The sequence below is a fragment of the Phaseolus vulgaris genome, chromosome 8 (genome assembly GCF_051622355.1).
Source record: "Phaseolus vulgaris cultivar YP4 chromosome 8, ASM5162235v1, whole genome shotgun sequence".
NCBI classification, from domain to species: domain Eukaryota; kingdom Viridiplantae; phylum Streptophyta; class Magnoliopsida; order Fabales; family Fabaceae; genus Phaseolus; species Phaseolus vulgaris.
The window spans coordinates 5,256,898-5,272,758 of record NC_143505.1 but is presented as its reverse complement, the minus strand read 5'-3'; the positions used below and the strand labels follow the sequence as shown (position 1 = coordinate 5,272,758).

Genomic DNA, 15,861 nt, shown 5'->3' with positions numbered 1-15,861 from the left:
AAATAATATGATCTTAATCATGATTCCAACATTAATCTAATCCAATAACAATGATCACATAATTATCATATAAATAGTTACAAATTTTGAAAAAATACGTCATCATCATACATTAATTATATCGAACACTGAATATCGATATCTCCCTAAAGCATAAGAATGTATTTCACATATACTAAAATTTGTGAAAAAAAAGAAGACAACAAACCAAAGAGAGAAGAAAGTCACGTAATATGAAGTAGAAAAAAATCAACAAAAAATAAAGTCATAGTTTCTTGAAAAATTAAATATTAAAGAAGCATGGACTAATATAATTTTTGAGGAGCTGGAGTTTGAAATATAAAGTAGAGTTTTATATTGAAAAAAATTTATGGGAAATTAAATTTTGCACGCATTACATTTTTTTAGCACTCCCATAATGTCATAAAAGTCATTCGAAACACGTAAAAAGTGGTTAATGTGGTGAACCCAATCCCTGGATTTCTTCATATGAACCCAGAGCCCTCATGCAATATTTGTTTATTATTCTACCAGCTTCACATCATCACTCTCTACATGCTCTTATAATCCTGTCACCCTTTTTTCTCACATTATTATTGCACCTACTACTTTCTTTAATTATATCACATTAATTATCTCCACAATGCCTCATTAACATTACTTCTACAATGTTAAGTTTGTAATCTCATAATACAAATTACTTAAAATACTTTAAGCTTAAATGGTATTATATAGTGTACATTTAACTTCATTCCATGCTAAACTAAGTTTCTATAACAAAATCATTCGTTTTAATATAGTAATTAAATCTTTGAAATGAGTTATTAAAGATATTCAGATATAATAAGTTATAAAAAAATTATATAAAAGATCAAAATATTATCTCAATCCAAATCTTAAACCAATAATTTTATGACTCTTCAATTAAAATTTAGCGAGATCTCATCCCCTCACGTTGAGGCTACCAACTCGTGCGTAAAGATATACGTTATGGATAGTCCGATAATAGCGGGTGGTTGATATCATATTAAGAAGTGGACTTTAAACTTAACTCAACCTCATAAAACCGACTCGTGAGGTGAGGTTTGTAATCACTTATATACAATAAAATGTCCTAATCTCTAATTGATATGAAATCCTCAACCGGATCATTTCAAATTCCTTACACTGTTTATATACTTTTCATGTTTTTATCTCATTTAAAATATTTTTAAAAAATCTATATAAATAAATACAAACTTCATTTTATAAATTTTATAAGATTATATATTTAAAAAAATGGAGGGAGCAAATTGGAATTTGGAATGGCTGCTGCACTGCTGTTCCAAACTTGCGGCCTAATTTGAAAATTGATGATTGCAACAACTAGGTGTAACATCATTACTCACACCTTGCATGTGATAAGATTTGTATTATTTAATCTCGTTTATTTTATTCATTTTATTAACATTATTATCATTTTTTTATTATTTATGTATTTATTGTCAATATCTACTTACATTATAAATGATAAATTAAATTGTCACTGTCTAAATTAATTAAGTCAAAGTCAAAGTTAATTTTTTTAACATTTTAAATGCTTAGTAGAGTCGAACTTCTGAAAAATTATATAAAAACTTCTATTTCAATGCAATGAATGGGATCTAGAAGAAGTAGTCTTTAGGGAACTACAATTTGAATATCTTTGTATTTAATGTTTGATATATTATTTAAAATTATTGTCTTAAAGAAGATATAAAGAAAAAAAATATATCGAACTGCTCCAAGTCTTTGTAAGATATAAGTAAATTGTTAATCTTATGGAAACATTTTTACTTCACTGTATAAGTGCTTTTGAACCTTGTATTCCAAACTAAATCTCTCTTTTTTAATTAATCAAAACACACACAAAAATTTATTTTATAGATTAACAATTACCCGAGTTTCTAATTGTATCAAAGAATGCATCTCATTCTTAATATCAAGTTGAATTTTCAAAAAAATCTATCTTTAAATAAAATTAAACTATAAGTTTTTCATAATTTAAGACATAATAAGAATCTCTATGTCCATAACTAAATTTCAGATAAAAAAGGTTATCACTAGTACATAAGACAAAATATACGACACCGTACAAAGACAGTTCATAAAGAACTGTCGTAACAAAAAAGTTGGTGGTATTTTGTAATTCTTTTGAAATTTTCGTCTTTTTAACGATGGTTCCCACCTGAATCGTCGTTATATGTGTGTTTGTGTGTAATCTGTGACGATTCCTCGTGAACTACCGTTATCTGTGTATCCTTAAACATATTCATTCGCGTGGACTCCTTACACTCTCACTCCACTTCATCTTCATCCTCCTTACTCTCCCTCACGCCACTCAACCCCGCTACCCAACCACGCCACTCAACACCAACCTCGCCACTCTCTCTCCCGCAGTGCGTCCTCCATTAATGCACCGAACACCGCCCAGCCCTCCTCCGCTTCAGCTCGCGGCGCGAATCTAAATTGCGCCAACCCTTCACCTTCGCATGGCAACACAACACCCTCCACACACCGACAACACCCACCACACACACGTTGTCAGGACTGGTGCACGGTGTCTCCCTAAATTTTTTAATTAATTTTATAATAAATATTTGCATGTATATGTTGATTAAGGTTTGTGGGAACTTCATTCAATGGATATTTGATGGAGGAGTCCTAATATTGAAGAGAAGAGTGATAGATTTGGAGTTGGCAAAAATTAGTATGAAAAAACTTGAAACGACCATAACTTTTGATAGAGAAGTCAGATGGAGACGCGTAAAAAATGAGAGTTGCTCGAAACGAGATAACGAATCACCTGGTCACTATCAGAAGGGGATTGGGGTCCACTAAAATTCCAAAAATCTATCATTTACTTTTAATTTTTTATTTTAAGTATTATTTAGGTATTTTGAGATTTTAGTTTTTTCTCTCTCTACCATTTTGGAAATACAAAAATTTATGCAGATATGAGAATAACCTATGGAGGTGCAAGAAGAAACTGTCAAAAAAAATATAGTTAGCACAAGCCCACCAAAGGTACACAAAACTTACGTGAAGCAATTTCAAGAAAGTTTTGATTAACAAGACATACTATAATGTAGGGTTTGACTGAAAAACCAAAATTGGACTCCTATAACATACAAACATATGAACCTACAATTGAGGAGCACTATAAATTATTTTTTTAACGACTAAATTGATCACTAAATTTCTAAAATATCGTTAAATTTATTTGTGATTAAAATAATTAAAAATTGATAAAAAAATTTAATCACTATATTAATGTTGAAATTGAATTCAACATAAGAAATGTGATATAATAATAGTCATTTAAGATTCAATGGCTCAGTAAAGAAAAACATTTTATTGTTTTATTTCTAATATACTTTTATATAAATGATTACTATATACTTTTAGTTTTTTTAAAAACAATTTTCAATGTATAATAAAAATAAAAATAATATATAATTGAAAAATATTATCTTAAACTTTAAAACTGATAAATAAAAAGGAATACTTTCTTTTAAAAATGACTATTATTTAAAAACAGATAATCTTATAACGGAAATATAGGGTTTGAAAATACTTGTTGAAGGCAAATTATGCCGTGTCTAAGAAAGCAATAGTTATTTTTTTGTTCAACTTAACCATTTATTATATTAGACAGTAGAAACTAAAAAGAAAAAAATGTTTTTAATATCAAAGTTCATGTATTTCTTTTATATTGATGGATTTAGTCTTTAAAATTTAACAACAACTGAAAAAGTTTGAGTGTTAAATTTATCAATTAAAAAAAGGAGAAATCTTAATAAAATTTGATAAAAATAAAATTATTAAAAATATATTTCTTGACTGAAAATAAAAAGAGTCAAACCCAAAATACATTAAGGAGATATAAAAAAGTGGACTATTCTACATGTTTAAGTATATTTTTGTAGTATAAAAAAATGTCTTGGACATTATTATTATCAACACTAACGGAAACACATACGTATCCATATTTTTATGATGATAGAAATTTAACATACATATAAAAATAATTTTGGATAAGTTAAAATTAAAAAGAAAAAAATAATATGTAAAAGAAAAATGATGAATTGATTAATCAATCTTTTTTTTTTCTTCTCCTTTGATCTGAGTTTCTCTTTTTCTTCAAGCTTTTTCTCTTCTTAGGATTTAGGATTTAGGGATCGAAGGGTGTGATGATGTTTATGTTAATGTTATGATTCACTTAGCAGATACAAAAGAATGATAGTTTTAACAAAAAATAATTGTTTGAAATGGAGTGAAAGAGTGATTGAAAATGAATGTTATTTTATTTTATATCTGAAATTTGGTGCGGGAAGAAATGAGGGTGAGAGTATGTTATTTCTTTCTTTTATTGTTTTAAAGAAAAAGAATTAAAAGAGGAGTGAGGAGTTAGTTTGCATATAAAAATTGTCCTTTAACATTAATATAAAAATTAAAAAATAATTTTATTTTATAAGTAATTCATATAAAAAAGACAAAATACTTCATTGTACTAATAAAATAAAATATATTAAATATTGATAAAATTAAAAAAAATGGATAAACTATTTTTTTTTATAGAAAATGGAATCCTCTTCGATATTCATATAGATTTATTATTATTATTATTATATTGTTATGTTGTTATTATAACAGAAAAAAAAACAACAACAAAGGAGTTGGTCCAAAAATTGCATTGGTAAGAAAAGGAGAAGGAAGGGATCGATATATAGCAAGTAAGACAAGATCCAGCAGAAATTGCAGTGCGCGCTCATCACCCAATCACGGATTTAACAGCGCCAATTGAAATCCCCTCCCAAACCCCAATTCCTCACATTCAACCATGTGGGGCACAATCGCCAACTTCAAGGAGAATTTGAACAAGATCGCCCTCGACGTTCATTACGCTCACGACGACGACGACGACGACGAACACCACCTTGTCAGCCCCGCCGTCTCCGACCGCCGCAATTCTCACACCTTCGCCCATTCCAATTCGCTTCCCAGCTCTCCGCCGCCCAACGGAATGACCGATCACCCCTACGCTTCTGAGGTACCTTCTCAAATTCTCTGCGTTTTTGTTTGGTTTTTAGATACGATATTTGGAAGTCGCGTGGAACATTGCAATATTAGCTAGCGATTGTGAATGCTTTACGAGTTATTGAATGTCGGAGATTTCGGATTTGAATTCAGAGTGGAAGCAGGATAGCAGCAAATCGTTGCGTTTAATTTAGGGGTGGTGTCACTGAACCCTAGGTGTGAGGTCGTGTTGATAACTCGTAGAGCAATTAAGAATTGTAAATAATTACTGTTGATCACCTGTTCTATATGAGATGCTTGAAGAATGTCTTTGAACAGGAGCAAGTAAAGTTCCAATGATGAACCTACAAGGACTCTGACTTCCAAGACAGTGTATACAATATACAAGTGGATGAAAAAGGACATTGTAGGGTCTATTAATACTTCTGATTCTTAATTTGGTATCACTGTGTTTCGTCCGTGAGGGGTGTGGGAAATGCCTTTTAAAGCAAATCCTAATAGAATTTCTACCTCTAGTAGAGTATTGGCCACGGTTCCCTGCTTCATGTCTACATTGTAGTCCATCTGGTGTTGAATCCTTGGTCATTAAACCAATGCATTGGCTTACTTGCCAAACTGGATCTCAATTCTCAAGAGAAGATACAGAACAAGTTTATAAGAAATCAACTGGCTCCAGAAATGATACTGACACATGCGAAAGTAGACTTTTTGTTTAACCCAACCTCACAAAACCAACTTGAAAGGTGAGGTTTGCACCTCAATTGTATATTAGTTTGGTCATATCTTTAGTTGATGCGAGATTTCTAACTTATTTCCTCACACTCCGTACATCAAGCATAGGAATATAGGAAAGCTCAATATCGAAAATCTTATAAAAGTGAACTTTAACTTAATTCAACCTTACAAAACTGAATTGTAAGGTAAGGATGTAGCATTGAAATAGAGGAGGGCTCGATAGCGAGTAGCACAACAAGCCCAACAAATCACATTAAGATAGGACTTGATACCATCTTGTAAAATGAACTTTAAAGTCTAACTCAACGTCACAAAACTGATTTGTAAGGTGAGGTTTGCATCCCACTTATATATTATAATTTGGTCATATCTATAGTGGATATGAGATATCCAACAAGTTCATTTGGGATTAAGCAATTTTCTAGCTACTTTGTGTTGTTATGCTCATGGTCTCTTTAGGGGGGGTTCCTTGTTAAATCTTCTTAAAGATTGACATGCTGGGTTGATTGTTTCTTGCCCCCGTTTTTCTGTTTTTTCTTGCAAAACTTCCAAACAACTCGGAGAAACAGCTCCCTTCTTAGCTAAACGTCAGCACACTTTTTCTCTCATGGAGAGTGTATTAAACACACGTCCACGCACTTTCCATCCATTGTCTGATAAGCAATATCTCATTGCTGTACATATGATTGTATGAACACACCACTTTTACCTAATGCATTTCTATAGTTCTTGAGGATTTCTTATTTCCTTCTTGTATCCTTCTTTTCTATATTATTTAATCCTTTTCTCATATGAAAAAAAATTAGCTTGTGCGAATTAAATTTTCTTTTACCTAATGCATGAAAGTGTTATGTATTCAAATTCAAATTCTGTGCCATATATTTCCCTCTGAATTGTCGAGTAGAATATAGTAATAGGTCAGATTTGTTTTGTGGTTAAAGACGTCATTTCTTAATTTCATATTATTTCTTGTAGATAGAACAATATAAAGCAGAAATCAAGAGACTTCAAGCTTCTGAGGCAGAAGTTAAAGCACTATCTGTTAATTATGCAGCTATATTAAAAGAAAAAGAGGTATATCCCTGGTTATTACTTATCTACATGTGTACCAGTAGTATGTTGAATTTTCTGTTGCTGTTTCTTATGTTGAATTGTTGGAATTACTTAATGTTCAACTACAGATAATTTTCTCTATAAACACTTATAGTAGAAGAAAATAAAAAAGAAACATAAATTAAACTTCTCGTAGAAGCTAAAATTAGTTTATGTATAACCTAATTTGTATAAGTCTTCTCTAGCTAATTTTAGCTTATGGGAAGCCATAGGCACATGATCAAACAGACCATATGGAAATTTCTATTATCTTCTCCTCGACAGGAACTGCTCCAACTTATTCTCAAATAATGTCATTTCTAGATCTTCTATATCCTCTTGTCCACCTTATATTCATCTCCACTACACTTAATTTGCTCTTATCAGCACTTCTGCTAAACTCTCACTGCTATTGAGCACTATTCTCTTGTAGCTATCTGATATAATTTTCTTGAGTTTTATTGGAACTTTTTTGTCCACAAATTATGATTAAGCATTTTTCAATTTCATCCACCCAACTTGAATCCTGGATCATGATTAATCTTTCTTTCCATCACATTGTAATATGGATCCAAGGCAGACTGTAATTTCCAATTTGGACCTTATATTGTTTTTGTATTAATTAAGGTGAACTCAGCTGTAATGCATGGCTTGAAGAACTCAATTTTTTTATTTCTAAAACTTTGATCCCTTCTCCCCTTTGCCCACACAAAAAGGTTCTTTATATTTTCAAATATATTGTTGGATTTTAGTTATTATGTGATATCTATTTCAGGCTGAGCAGAGGTTCCAGAAAGTGTCAATTAACAATTTGTCTAACTTATTAAGTTGAAATATTTATTACTGGCCTTTTGTTAAGTTTAACTATCTGACTTTTTCAACTTTCCAGGATCATATTGTTAGATTGAATAAAGAGAATGGTTCATTAAAACAGAATTTGGATACAAGTCCAGTATCTGCAGATGGCCGTTACACAGTCAAGGTAATCCTATATTCTAATTCAAACTTTATTGTGTTGTAACAGAATATTTTAACCTGTGTTGTAAGTCCTCCATTACATTTGATCTCTTGTATTTCATGATTTTCACATGAAATTTAGATAGTGACAAGGACAAACGTACTGAATGGATTACATTTTCTGGTTAGAAAAACTTAAACCACCTTTTAGATTGTGTTGGTTGTCAATTTTGGTTCTTGACACATGGTTAGGTCATACCTTACAACTCTTGTTCCACTGGCTATTAATTTGAGTTATTCATACCAATTACGTATATCTCATCATCACATGGATAAGGTTTGTCAATAGAACATATATGATTGAGAAGCTATGGTTTTGTTGTGTATAATTATTAATTATTAATTAATTATTAAAACCATACTTAGGATTTTGTAATCTGTACTAGTTGATAATATATGGAGTTTGGCCAATTTTAACCAATTGATGTTTTCTATTTTTTCTTTGTTTTATTTTTCCATTAAGAAAGACCCTGTTTTGGAGTGAGTTTCCAGAAACTTGGTTTTGATTGGAAAAACTTTTACTTTATTGATTTCTATTTTTTGTTATGATGAACCCGCCCCCCTTTTCTAATGTTGGAAACTTGAATTCTTCTGGTCAATTAATTATTTTTCCCCATATAATGTAAGGAGATGAATGTGAAGGGTTTGGGGGGGGGGGGAGATGGTCTTGTATATAATAGTGGAACATGATGGGAATGCCCTGTTCTCATTTAATAACAGTTGATGAAAAAAATAGTTTCTATAGTTTATTTTCTTCTCTCACATTGGGTTACTCCTTCCTCACTAGACTTGTGAAATGATATGTTGATATGTATGTTATATTCTTTAGTAGTTGTTTGAAACTGAGTCTTAGATATTGAGAATTCATTGAAAGTCTAGAATACAAGAATGTTCAGATTCACGCATTGTGCTGATCTTATGTACTTAGGGAATTGCATTTATATTTACTGCTCTTAAATGTAATTAAATCTGGAAATTATTTAAATATATGCTCTTCAGAGTGCTTTTCACTCGATCTATTCATCAAAATAGTCAGTCTTCAACTTGGTATCAGATCAGGTTCTTTAGGAATATCTATGCGTAATAAAAACAGAGGACATTTCCTCTGTAGGAGCTTATCCTGGGAGGTAGATGTGTACTTGCTTGCTGAACTATCATTAGAAACCTTGTACCTGCCATTCCAGTTCAATAAACTTATGCTCAAGTAAATAGCCATTGTAGCCCTCAATTTGGAATGTGTTGTCACATTAGTGTCTGAATTGTAGACAATTACAAAGAAAAGTCCTTGAAAGTGTAACTCAATGGTTGGGTTGGGTTAGTCTAAAATTTTGTGACTAGAGTGATATATATTGACATATTTAGAGATTAAAAGGGGAAAAGGTCCTTGAAAGTGTAAATCGACAGTTACGGTAACGGTAGTCCAAAATTAAAATAAAGTGATAATATTAACATTTATTTAGAGACTAAAAGGAGAAATAGTTAAGTTTAGGGACTTATTTAACATCACAGAGTTATTTAACATTTTCTTAATTTCAAGAACTAATGTGACAGCACTAGCAGCTTCAAAGACTAAAGTGTTGTTTACTATTGATTCTTTTTGTAGCACGCTGATTCAAGATTTCCTACATAACTAACAGTTCTTCTTAATTGCTTTTGAATATTTGTGAAGGGAAATAGTGACCAGTCATCAAATCAACAGCATAGGTTCACATCTCAAAAGAAAAATCTTTATGCTACAAACAATGGAACCACATCTGCTTTGGAATCTGATGGTATTCAAACCAAGATGGTATCTAAACACTCGAACTCACAAGTAAAGGACAAGGTAACATCTTAGATTATTTTTTTTATCCTCCAATAATGAACCTATGTAGATAGATTGATCATTTGGTGGTTTGCATTTATATTACCTGCCTATTTTGATCTTTATTTTTTGTCCAGTTGTATTGTATATTGGTTTTTCATGGAGTCATTATGAACTTTTTTAAAAATGAAGTGAAGAAAATTAGTTTTTGTTTGCTTTTCTAATTTTTGAACTTGTCATTTCAATTTAAACTTTTTGATAGAATTTATATATTTATTTTTAGTGATGAGTGAACTTGACAACAGATGTATGAATGCCTTCTAGGAGCTAGCAGATATGGTAGAGGGAAAAAGTAGCCCAGCAGCAGCAGTACAACATTCCCATGAGATACAGAAAATGAAGTTGGAACTAGAACAAGAACAGAAAAAAATGGCAAATATTCAGCTAAAATTCCAGGGTCATTATTCTGCATTTAGAATATATATATATATATATATATATATATATATATATATGTGGATTGTATTATCATTTTGTATGTCTAGATAGAAACTGCTAATATTCTGGATCTTTCTTTGATGTCAGAGGAAGAGAAATTGAACAAGTCATTCCAAGAGGAGCTTAAATTATTAAAGTTGGAAAGAGACAAAGTGAGTCTATACAAGCAAACTTAATTTGATTAAATAATTTTTTTCCTATAAACATCTGGTATAAATGTTTTCCACCATAATAAAAGAGAAAATGAATACATAATATTTTTGAAAAATAAAATAAGATACTGACCATGCATTAACTATTTTCTTACTCACCATTCATAACTATATTGATTACTTTATGGTTTGCCTTTTTCTTCAAACTGAAATATGTTGAAATTTACTTCCTATAATAGGTGCTTCTATATTCTTTTGTCTCTAATATGTTGGTAGTTTTTATTTATTTTCAGATTATTTATTTCATATTTTTTTAATATAGCTACCACTGGCCACAATTCCATTTGCCATATATGTTTGGCAAACTTTTGGCTCGCTGCCATAAGCTGTCATCCACAGTTGATGACAATGCTTTGATTGTGAATGGTAATTGGTATAAGATCGAGAGAAATGCGTGGAAGAAAATCAAAGAAAATATATATTTGTAAATAAAACATTGTCTGAATTCATGAGAACTATGGGAATAGAAATTAAAAGAGAACATGAGTCAGCTTTTTCCAATGATCTCTATTCTCCGTTCCACTATTTCTTTAGATATTATTTAACTGAGAGAATAACTTGAACAGATTGTTTTTTACCTTAATAAATTCCACTGCATCATTGATAGCGTATCATGTCTTCTCAAGTAATCTGGATGTTTTTGGTTATTTAACCAATACACATTGTATTATTGCTTGGCAGACAACATATGAGATGAGCAAATTACACAATGAATTGAATGGGAAAATATCAGAAATTAATCGTCTGCAAATAGAGTTGAGTAGACGAGAAGATGAAGAAACAGGTGACATGGATAGCTTCAAGGTACTGATTGAAACTTTGGAGAAGGAAAACGCTACACTTAAGGTCAGTAAATTTATGCATTAATTTTTTTTCAATAATAAAAAAGAACCAACTGTCTTATCACTCAATACTTTATAATGGACTTTAATATATTCTATCTTATTGTTATTAGTTGGAAAAGGATGAACTTGAGGCTGAGGTCAAATCTAGTAGGATGTCTGCTAAAATGTCACCTGATGCTTCTCAGATTCAGAAAAGGGTTCCAAGCTCTAACAATCATGTGAGCCAAAACTTAATACCGAATTTTACTTTACAGGTTATATGGCTTATGAATCATGTTAGTAATTGTTGCTATTCTTTTCTCTTTTTTTCTCGGATTTCGGAAATTGATTTTTTGGTAGCAGTTACCAGATCCTTCCAAAAGTTTTCCAAGGAATGAAGAGTTGGAAAGATCCTTACATAAGCTAAGTAAAGAATTGGAGGAAACACAAAAGGGGAATGAAGAGTTGGAAAGATCCTTACGCAAGCTAAGTAAAGAATTTGATGAAACACAAAAGGAGAGGGACAAAGCAGTACAACAATTGACCCGTCTTAAACAGCATTTGTTAGAAAAGGTTTCATTTTTCACTTTATATTTTTTGAAGCGAAATCAATAATGATTGAGGATGATTTAAAGGGACAAACAGTGTACTGATTTTTATAAAAAAAGTTGTTATTATGAAAATATAGCTCCCACTTGTGTTATATTTTGTCTCCTCAATTGATCCATCTTGAACAACATTTGTTAGAAAGGTTTCATTTTTCACTTTATTTTTTTGAAGCGAAGTCAATAATAATTGAGCATGATTTGAGGGGATAAGCAATGCACTGAGTTTCATAAAAGAATTGTTGTTATTTTAAAAATATAGTCCCCCGCTTGTATTACATTTTGTCCCCTCAATTATCTACAAAGAACTTCATGCATCCATCTCTATTGAATGTAATATATTAACCTTTCTGCGGTACACTTCACCATCCAGCTTTTTGTCTAGGAATCTGAAGAGGCAGAAAAAATGGACGAGGATAGCAAAATCATTGAAGAACTTCGTGATAGCAATAATTATTTAAGGGCTCAAATATCACATCTTGAGAGAACTCTAAAACAGGGAACTGTGAGTCAGGAGAAACTGAAGATGGAAAATGACGACGAAATTCTCAAATCCAGGGAAACCATTGATAACCTGAACAAGAAGCTGACTGACTGTATGAGCACAATACATGCTAAGAATACTGAACTTTTAAATCTACAGACAGCTCTTGGACAATATTATGCTGAAATTGAAGCTAAGGTTATTTTTAATTTTGTATTTAGAAATTAATAATATGCATTGATTTAAGTTGTGAACATTCCTTAATTTTTTGGCAGTATATTTTCATGTGCCTGTCTGTCTATTGTTTTACAGAGTAAGCTTATATTCACTATAAATTTATTTTCTGAAGGAATATTTAGAAGGAGATCTGGCTCGTGCAAAGGAAGAAAATTCTAAGCTTTCTCTCCTGTTGAAAGTATGAATCTGTCTCTCGTACAGTTTATCAATATAAATTTTTGACAACCCGCACTTTAAGAATTAAACTGAAGAGAATTCGACCCTTTATATTGATGATTGTAACAATAAAACAATATGCTGCCCTTTGTTAAGTTTGCAGCATTGGACCCCATTTATTCCCCAAAATATGCGGCAGTATATTGATGATTTATCCTGTTTTTTAACTCAGAAGTATAAGAAGGTAACTTATTGGTGTTTCCCATTGCCAGGATGCACATTGTAGAGCAGATGTCTTGGTTAGTGAAAAAGAAGAAATTTTAGCGAAGCTTTCTCAATCAGAAAAGCTACAATTAGAATGGAGAAGTCGAGTAAGCAAGCTTGAAGAAGACAATTCCAGGTTGAGACGAGCAGTTGAACAGAGTATGACAAGGCTAAATAGAATGTCAGTGGATTCAGATTTTCTTGTTGACAGGTTGGCATGTTTTTCAACTAAGTTTTTTCGTGTTATATTGGCTTGGCCATGTGACCTGGGAGCTTCCAATTTTTCTATTTTGTTGGGTTTTAATGAAGATGACTCCTTGAGGGAAGAGTTTATAATTGAAATTCGAGTCTTATAAGTTTGAATCTGGTATAAACTTATTAATCTTAATTGTATTTTTGACAGGCGCATTGTGATAAAATTACTTATTACTTATTTCCAGAGAAACCACAGCAAAGAGGTTTGGAAGTTTTCTAATTTGTTTGCTTAATATATATATATATATATATATATATATATATATATATAATTAAGGACTGTCCATTCCTTTGTGTTGCATATAATAAAGTCGTATTGGGTACAGGTTTTGGATCTAATGGTTCGCATGCTGGGATTCTCTGATGAGGACAAACAGAGAATAGGTGTTGCTCAACAAGGTCCAGGAAAAGGTGTTGTCCGCGGTGTTCTTGGGTTGCCTGGCCGCCTAGTTGGAGGTATCTTGGGAGGAAGTGGGTCCACTGAATCAGCTGCAAATGCGGGAGCAGATAACCAGGTGATTCCTTCTCATCTTGTGTTTATTTATATGTGGGGTTTATCAGAAAAGAATATGATAGAATCCCGGGAGAATTACACAGAAAGCTAGCTGTAGTTAGAAAGTCAAGGGCCTTAAACCCTACTCTTGAATCCCATAATGCTGAATGTGGTACTCAACTCCCAAGTCCCATTCTTGCAATTGGATCCTATCAAAATATTGGGGGTTGGCTTTTCTTCCTGTTCTTTTCTTTTTGGGATTGCTGAATGCCGGGAAGAAAAAAATGGTGTTAAAATTTTCTTCTAACTGGAATATTGTGTTTCTTTATGTCCCTTTTGTGAATACAATATATATATTTTTTATTTTAAGGGCACATTTGTCAATTTTATCCCTAGTTAAATTCAGTTGGTGTTTCTTAACATGGAACATGTTCCAGGTTTATGCTATATAGCAGATGTTTTATACGCATGTCATTCCTTGGTCCATAGCATCTACCGAAAGAATCTTTTCCAAATTTTCCACAGCATTTTAGATTTTGTCACATTTAACGCAATTTGATTTGAATTTGAGTTTTGTTATCTTGAATTTGAATTTGAGTTTTGTTATCTTGAATTTGAATTGTACAGTTTCCCTTTCAGTCCTTTGCAGATCTGTGGGTTGATTTTCTTCTCAAGGAAACAGAAGAAAGAGAGAAGAGGGAGTCAGCAGGAACTACAGATAAATCCATGGATGATTCACATGATAGAAGTTCTTATAGTAATTCTTCTCCACCACATTCCAATAAAAGGTTTAGCACTGGAACGGTACCAATTAGCTCACCCACTAATAAAAACATCAGTTCTCTCCCTCGTGGATACTTTCAGCATTCCGATCAACTTGGTTCGGAGTTCTCAACAGTTCCCCTCACATCATCAGATAGTTCAAAAGTCCTTCCCAGATACTAAGTATACATTTATTTTGTAATTAATCAAAAGGTATAGATCAATCATAAATTGTAGACATGTAACCTTGTTCAATTAATTCTTTCATTTCATTGCCCTCGTTTGCCTTGTCTGGATATTATTGCATATTTTGAAACGCTGGAACTCTGCTTAATTACCTCATGTATATGTCTTCAAATATAACTCCCTTATCTCTTCAATATATATGCCCAATGCTACTACCTTCGGGCCACTCCTTTATTCATTATATTTTTCATGGGTGTTTCTTTCTGAACCCGGACAAAGTTTTTCCGACAGTTTCTCCTTACACCCCCCATCAAATGGGTAAAAAGACCAAAATACTCATCTAATCCGGTATTATTTTAGAAAGTTCTTTTCGAAATACATTCTAAAAAATTTATTTTAGAAAACACATTCTGGAACATATTATACATATTCTAGAAATTCTATTTTGGAAGTTTTGTCTGAAAAATGTTTTCTAGAATATACTTATAAACTCCAGAAAAGGATTTCTGGGAAGATTCCAGAAAAGGATTTCTGGGAAGATTCTAGAAAATAAATCCGAACGTCATTTAGAAAAAAAAAATTGTATTTTCATATATTGGTGATAAATTAAACATTTTTTTTATTTAGATAAAAAATTAAAATTCAAGAATTTCAGAAAATATTTTAAATAATTAAACCAATAAGATTTGAAATTCACTCGAAGAAGAGGAAATTTAAATTTCACATACAATCACTTTTCCTTGATATATATTTATATATACGTATTGAAAAATTTAAATTATCAAATATCATTTCAATGTTTAAATTTGATTAAAAGATGAACTTTTAATTTCAAAATTATATATTTTAAAATAGAGTTTTATCTTAAAATAATTCACTTATTTTATTCAAAATTAAATAAAAATGTAAGATATTTTAGTTACTTTATCCTAACAAATTTTTTTTAAAAATTAATAGCAAGTGATTCAATTATTATGGATTTCATTTTTTGGAAATGTTGAAAACCTTCATCAAATACAAAGTTAATTTCTCCTCTTTCTGTAATCATGTGGTGAACTACTTTTCAGAACCTTAGTTCCTTGTCTATATTAGTTTTGTATGGTGTATTATGTTTAAAAAAATATTATCTTAAAGTTTATGTTGTAGGCTAAATTGGTCTTTTAATCAGTTTTTATATGA

General features: G+C 31.2%; 1 protein-coding gene across 6 annotated transcripts; it reads left to right on the top strand.

Moving 5' to 3' along the window:
• Window positions 1-4,684: 4,684 nt before the first annotated feature.
• LOC137824428 (golgin candidate 3) lies at window positions 4,685-14,924 on the top strand. 6 transcript variants are annotated; one of them, XM_090294185.1, is made up of 15 exons: window positions 4,685-5,071; window positions 6,769-6,867; window positions 7,775-7,867; window positions 9,572-9,727; window positions 10,012-10,163; window positions 10,292-10,356; window positions 11,098-11,262; window positions 11,372-11,479; window positions 11,604-11,813; window positions 12,231-12,527; window positions 12,679-12,744; window positions 12,995-13,197; window positions 13,390-13,444; window positions 13,568-13,756; window positions 14,374-14,924. In XM_090294185.1, exons 5-15 carry the CDS (start codon window positions 10,043-10,045, stop codon window positions 14,677-14,679), a joined length of 1,785 nt encoding a protein of 594 aa, XP_090150311.1. In that variant the 5' UTR covers window positions 4,685-5,071; window positions 6,769-6,867; window positions 7,775-7,867; window positions 9,572-9,727; window positions 10,012-10,042; the 3' UTR covers window positions 14,680-14,924. The 6 variants fall into 6 exon arrangements, 4 of the variants coding, with proteins under 4 accessions (XP_090150311.1, XP_068486177.1, XP_090150310.1 ...); XR_016514959.1 differs by having other exon boundaries at window positions 4,688-5,071; window positions 10,031-10,163; window positions 12,219-12,527; XM_068630076.2 differs by having other exon boundaries at window positions 4,691-5,071; window positions 10,031-10,163.
• Window positions 14,925-15,861: the final 937 nt, after the last annotated feature.

Coding starts and splice junctions, on each gene's coding strand:
- LOC137824428 (XM_090294183.1), top strand. CDS start 4,862: ATGTGGGGCACAATCGCCAACTTCAAGGAGAATTTGAACAAGATCGCC. Junction 12,528..12,678: donor ATGCTGAAATTGAAGCTAAG/GTTATTTTTAAT, acceptor TATTTTCTGAAG/GAATATTTAGAAGGAGATCT. Junction 13,198..13,389: donor TCAGATTTTCTTGTTGACAG/GTTGGCATGTTT, acceptor TATTTTTGACAG/GCGCATTGTGATAAAATTAC.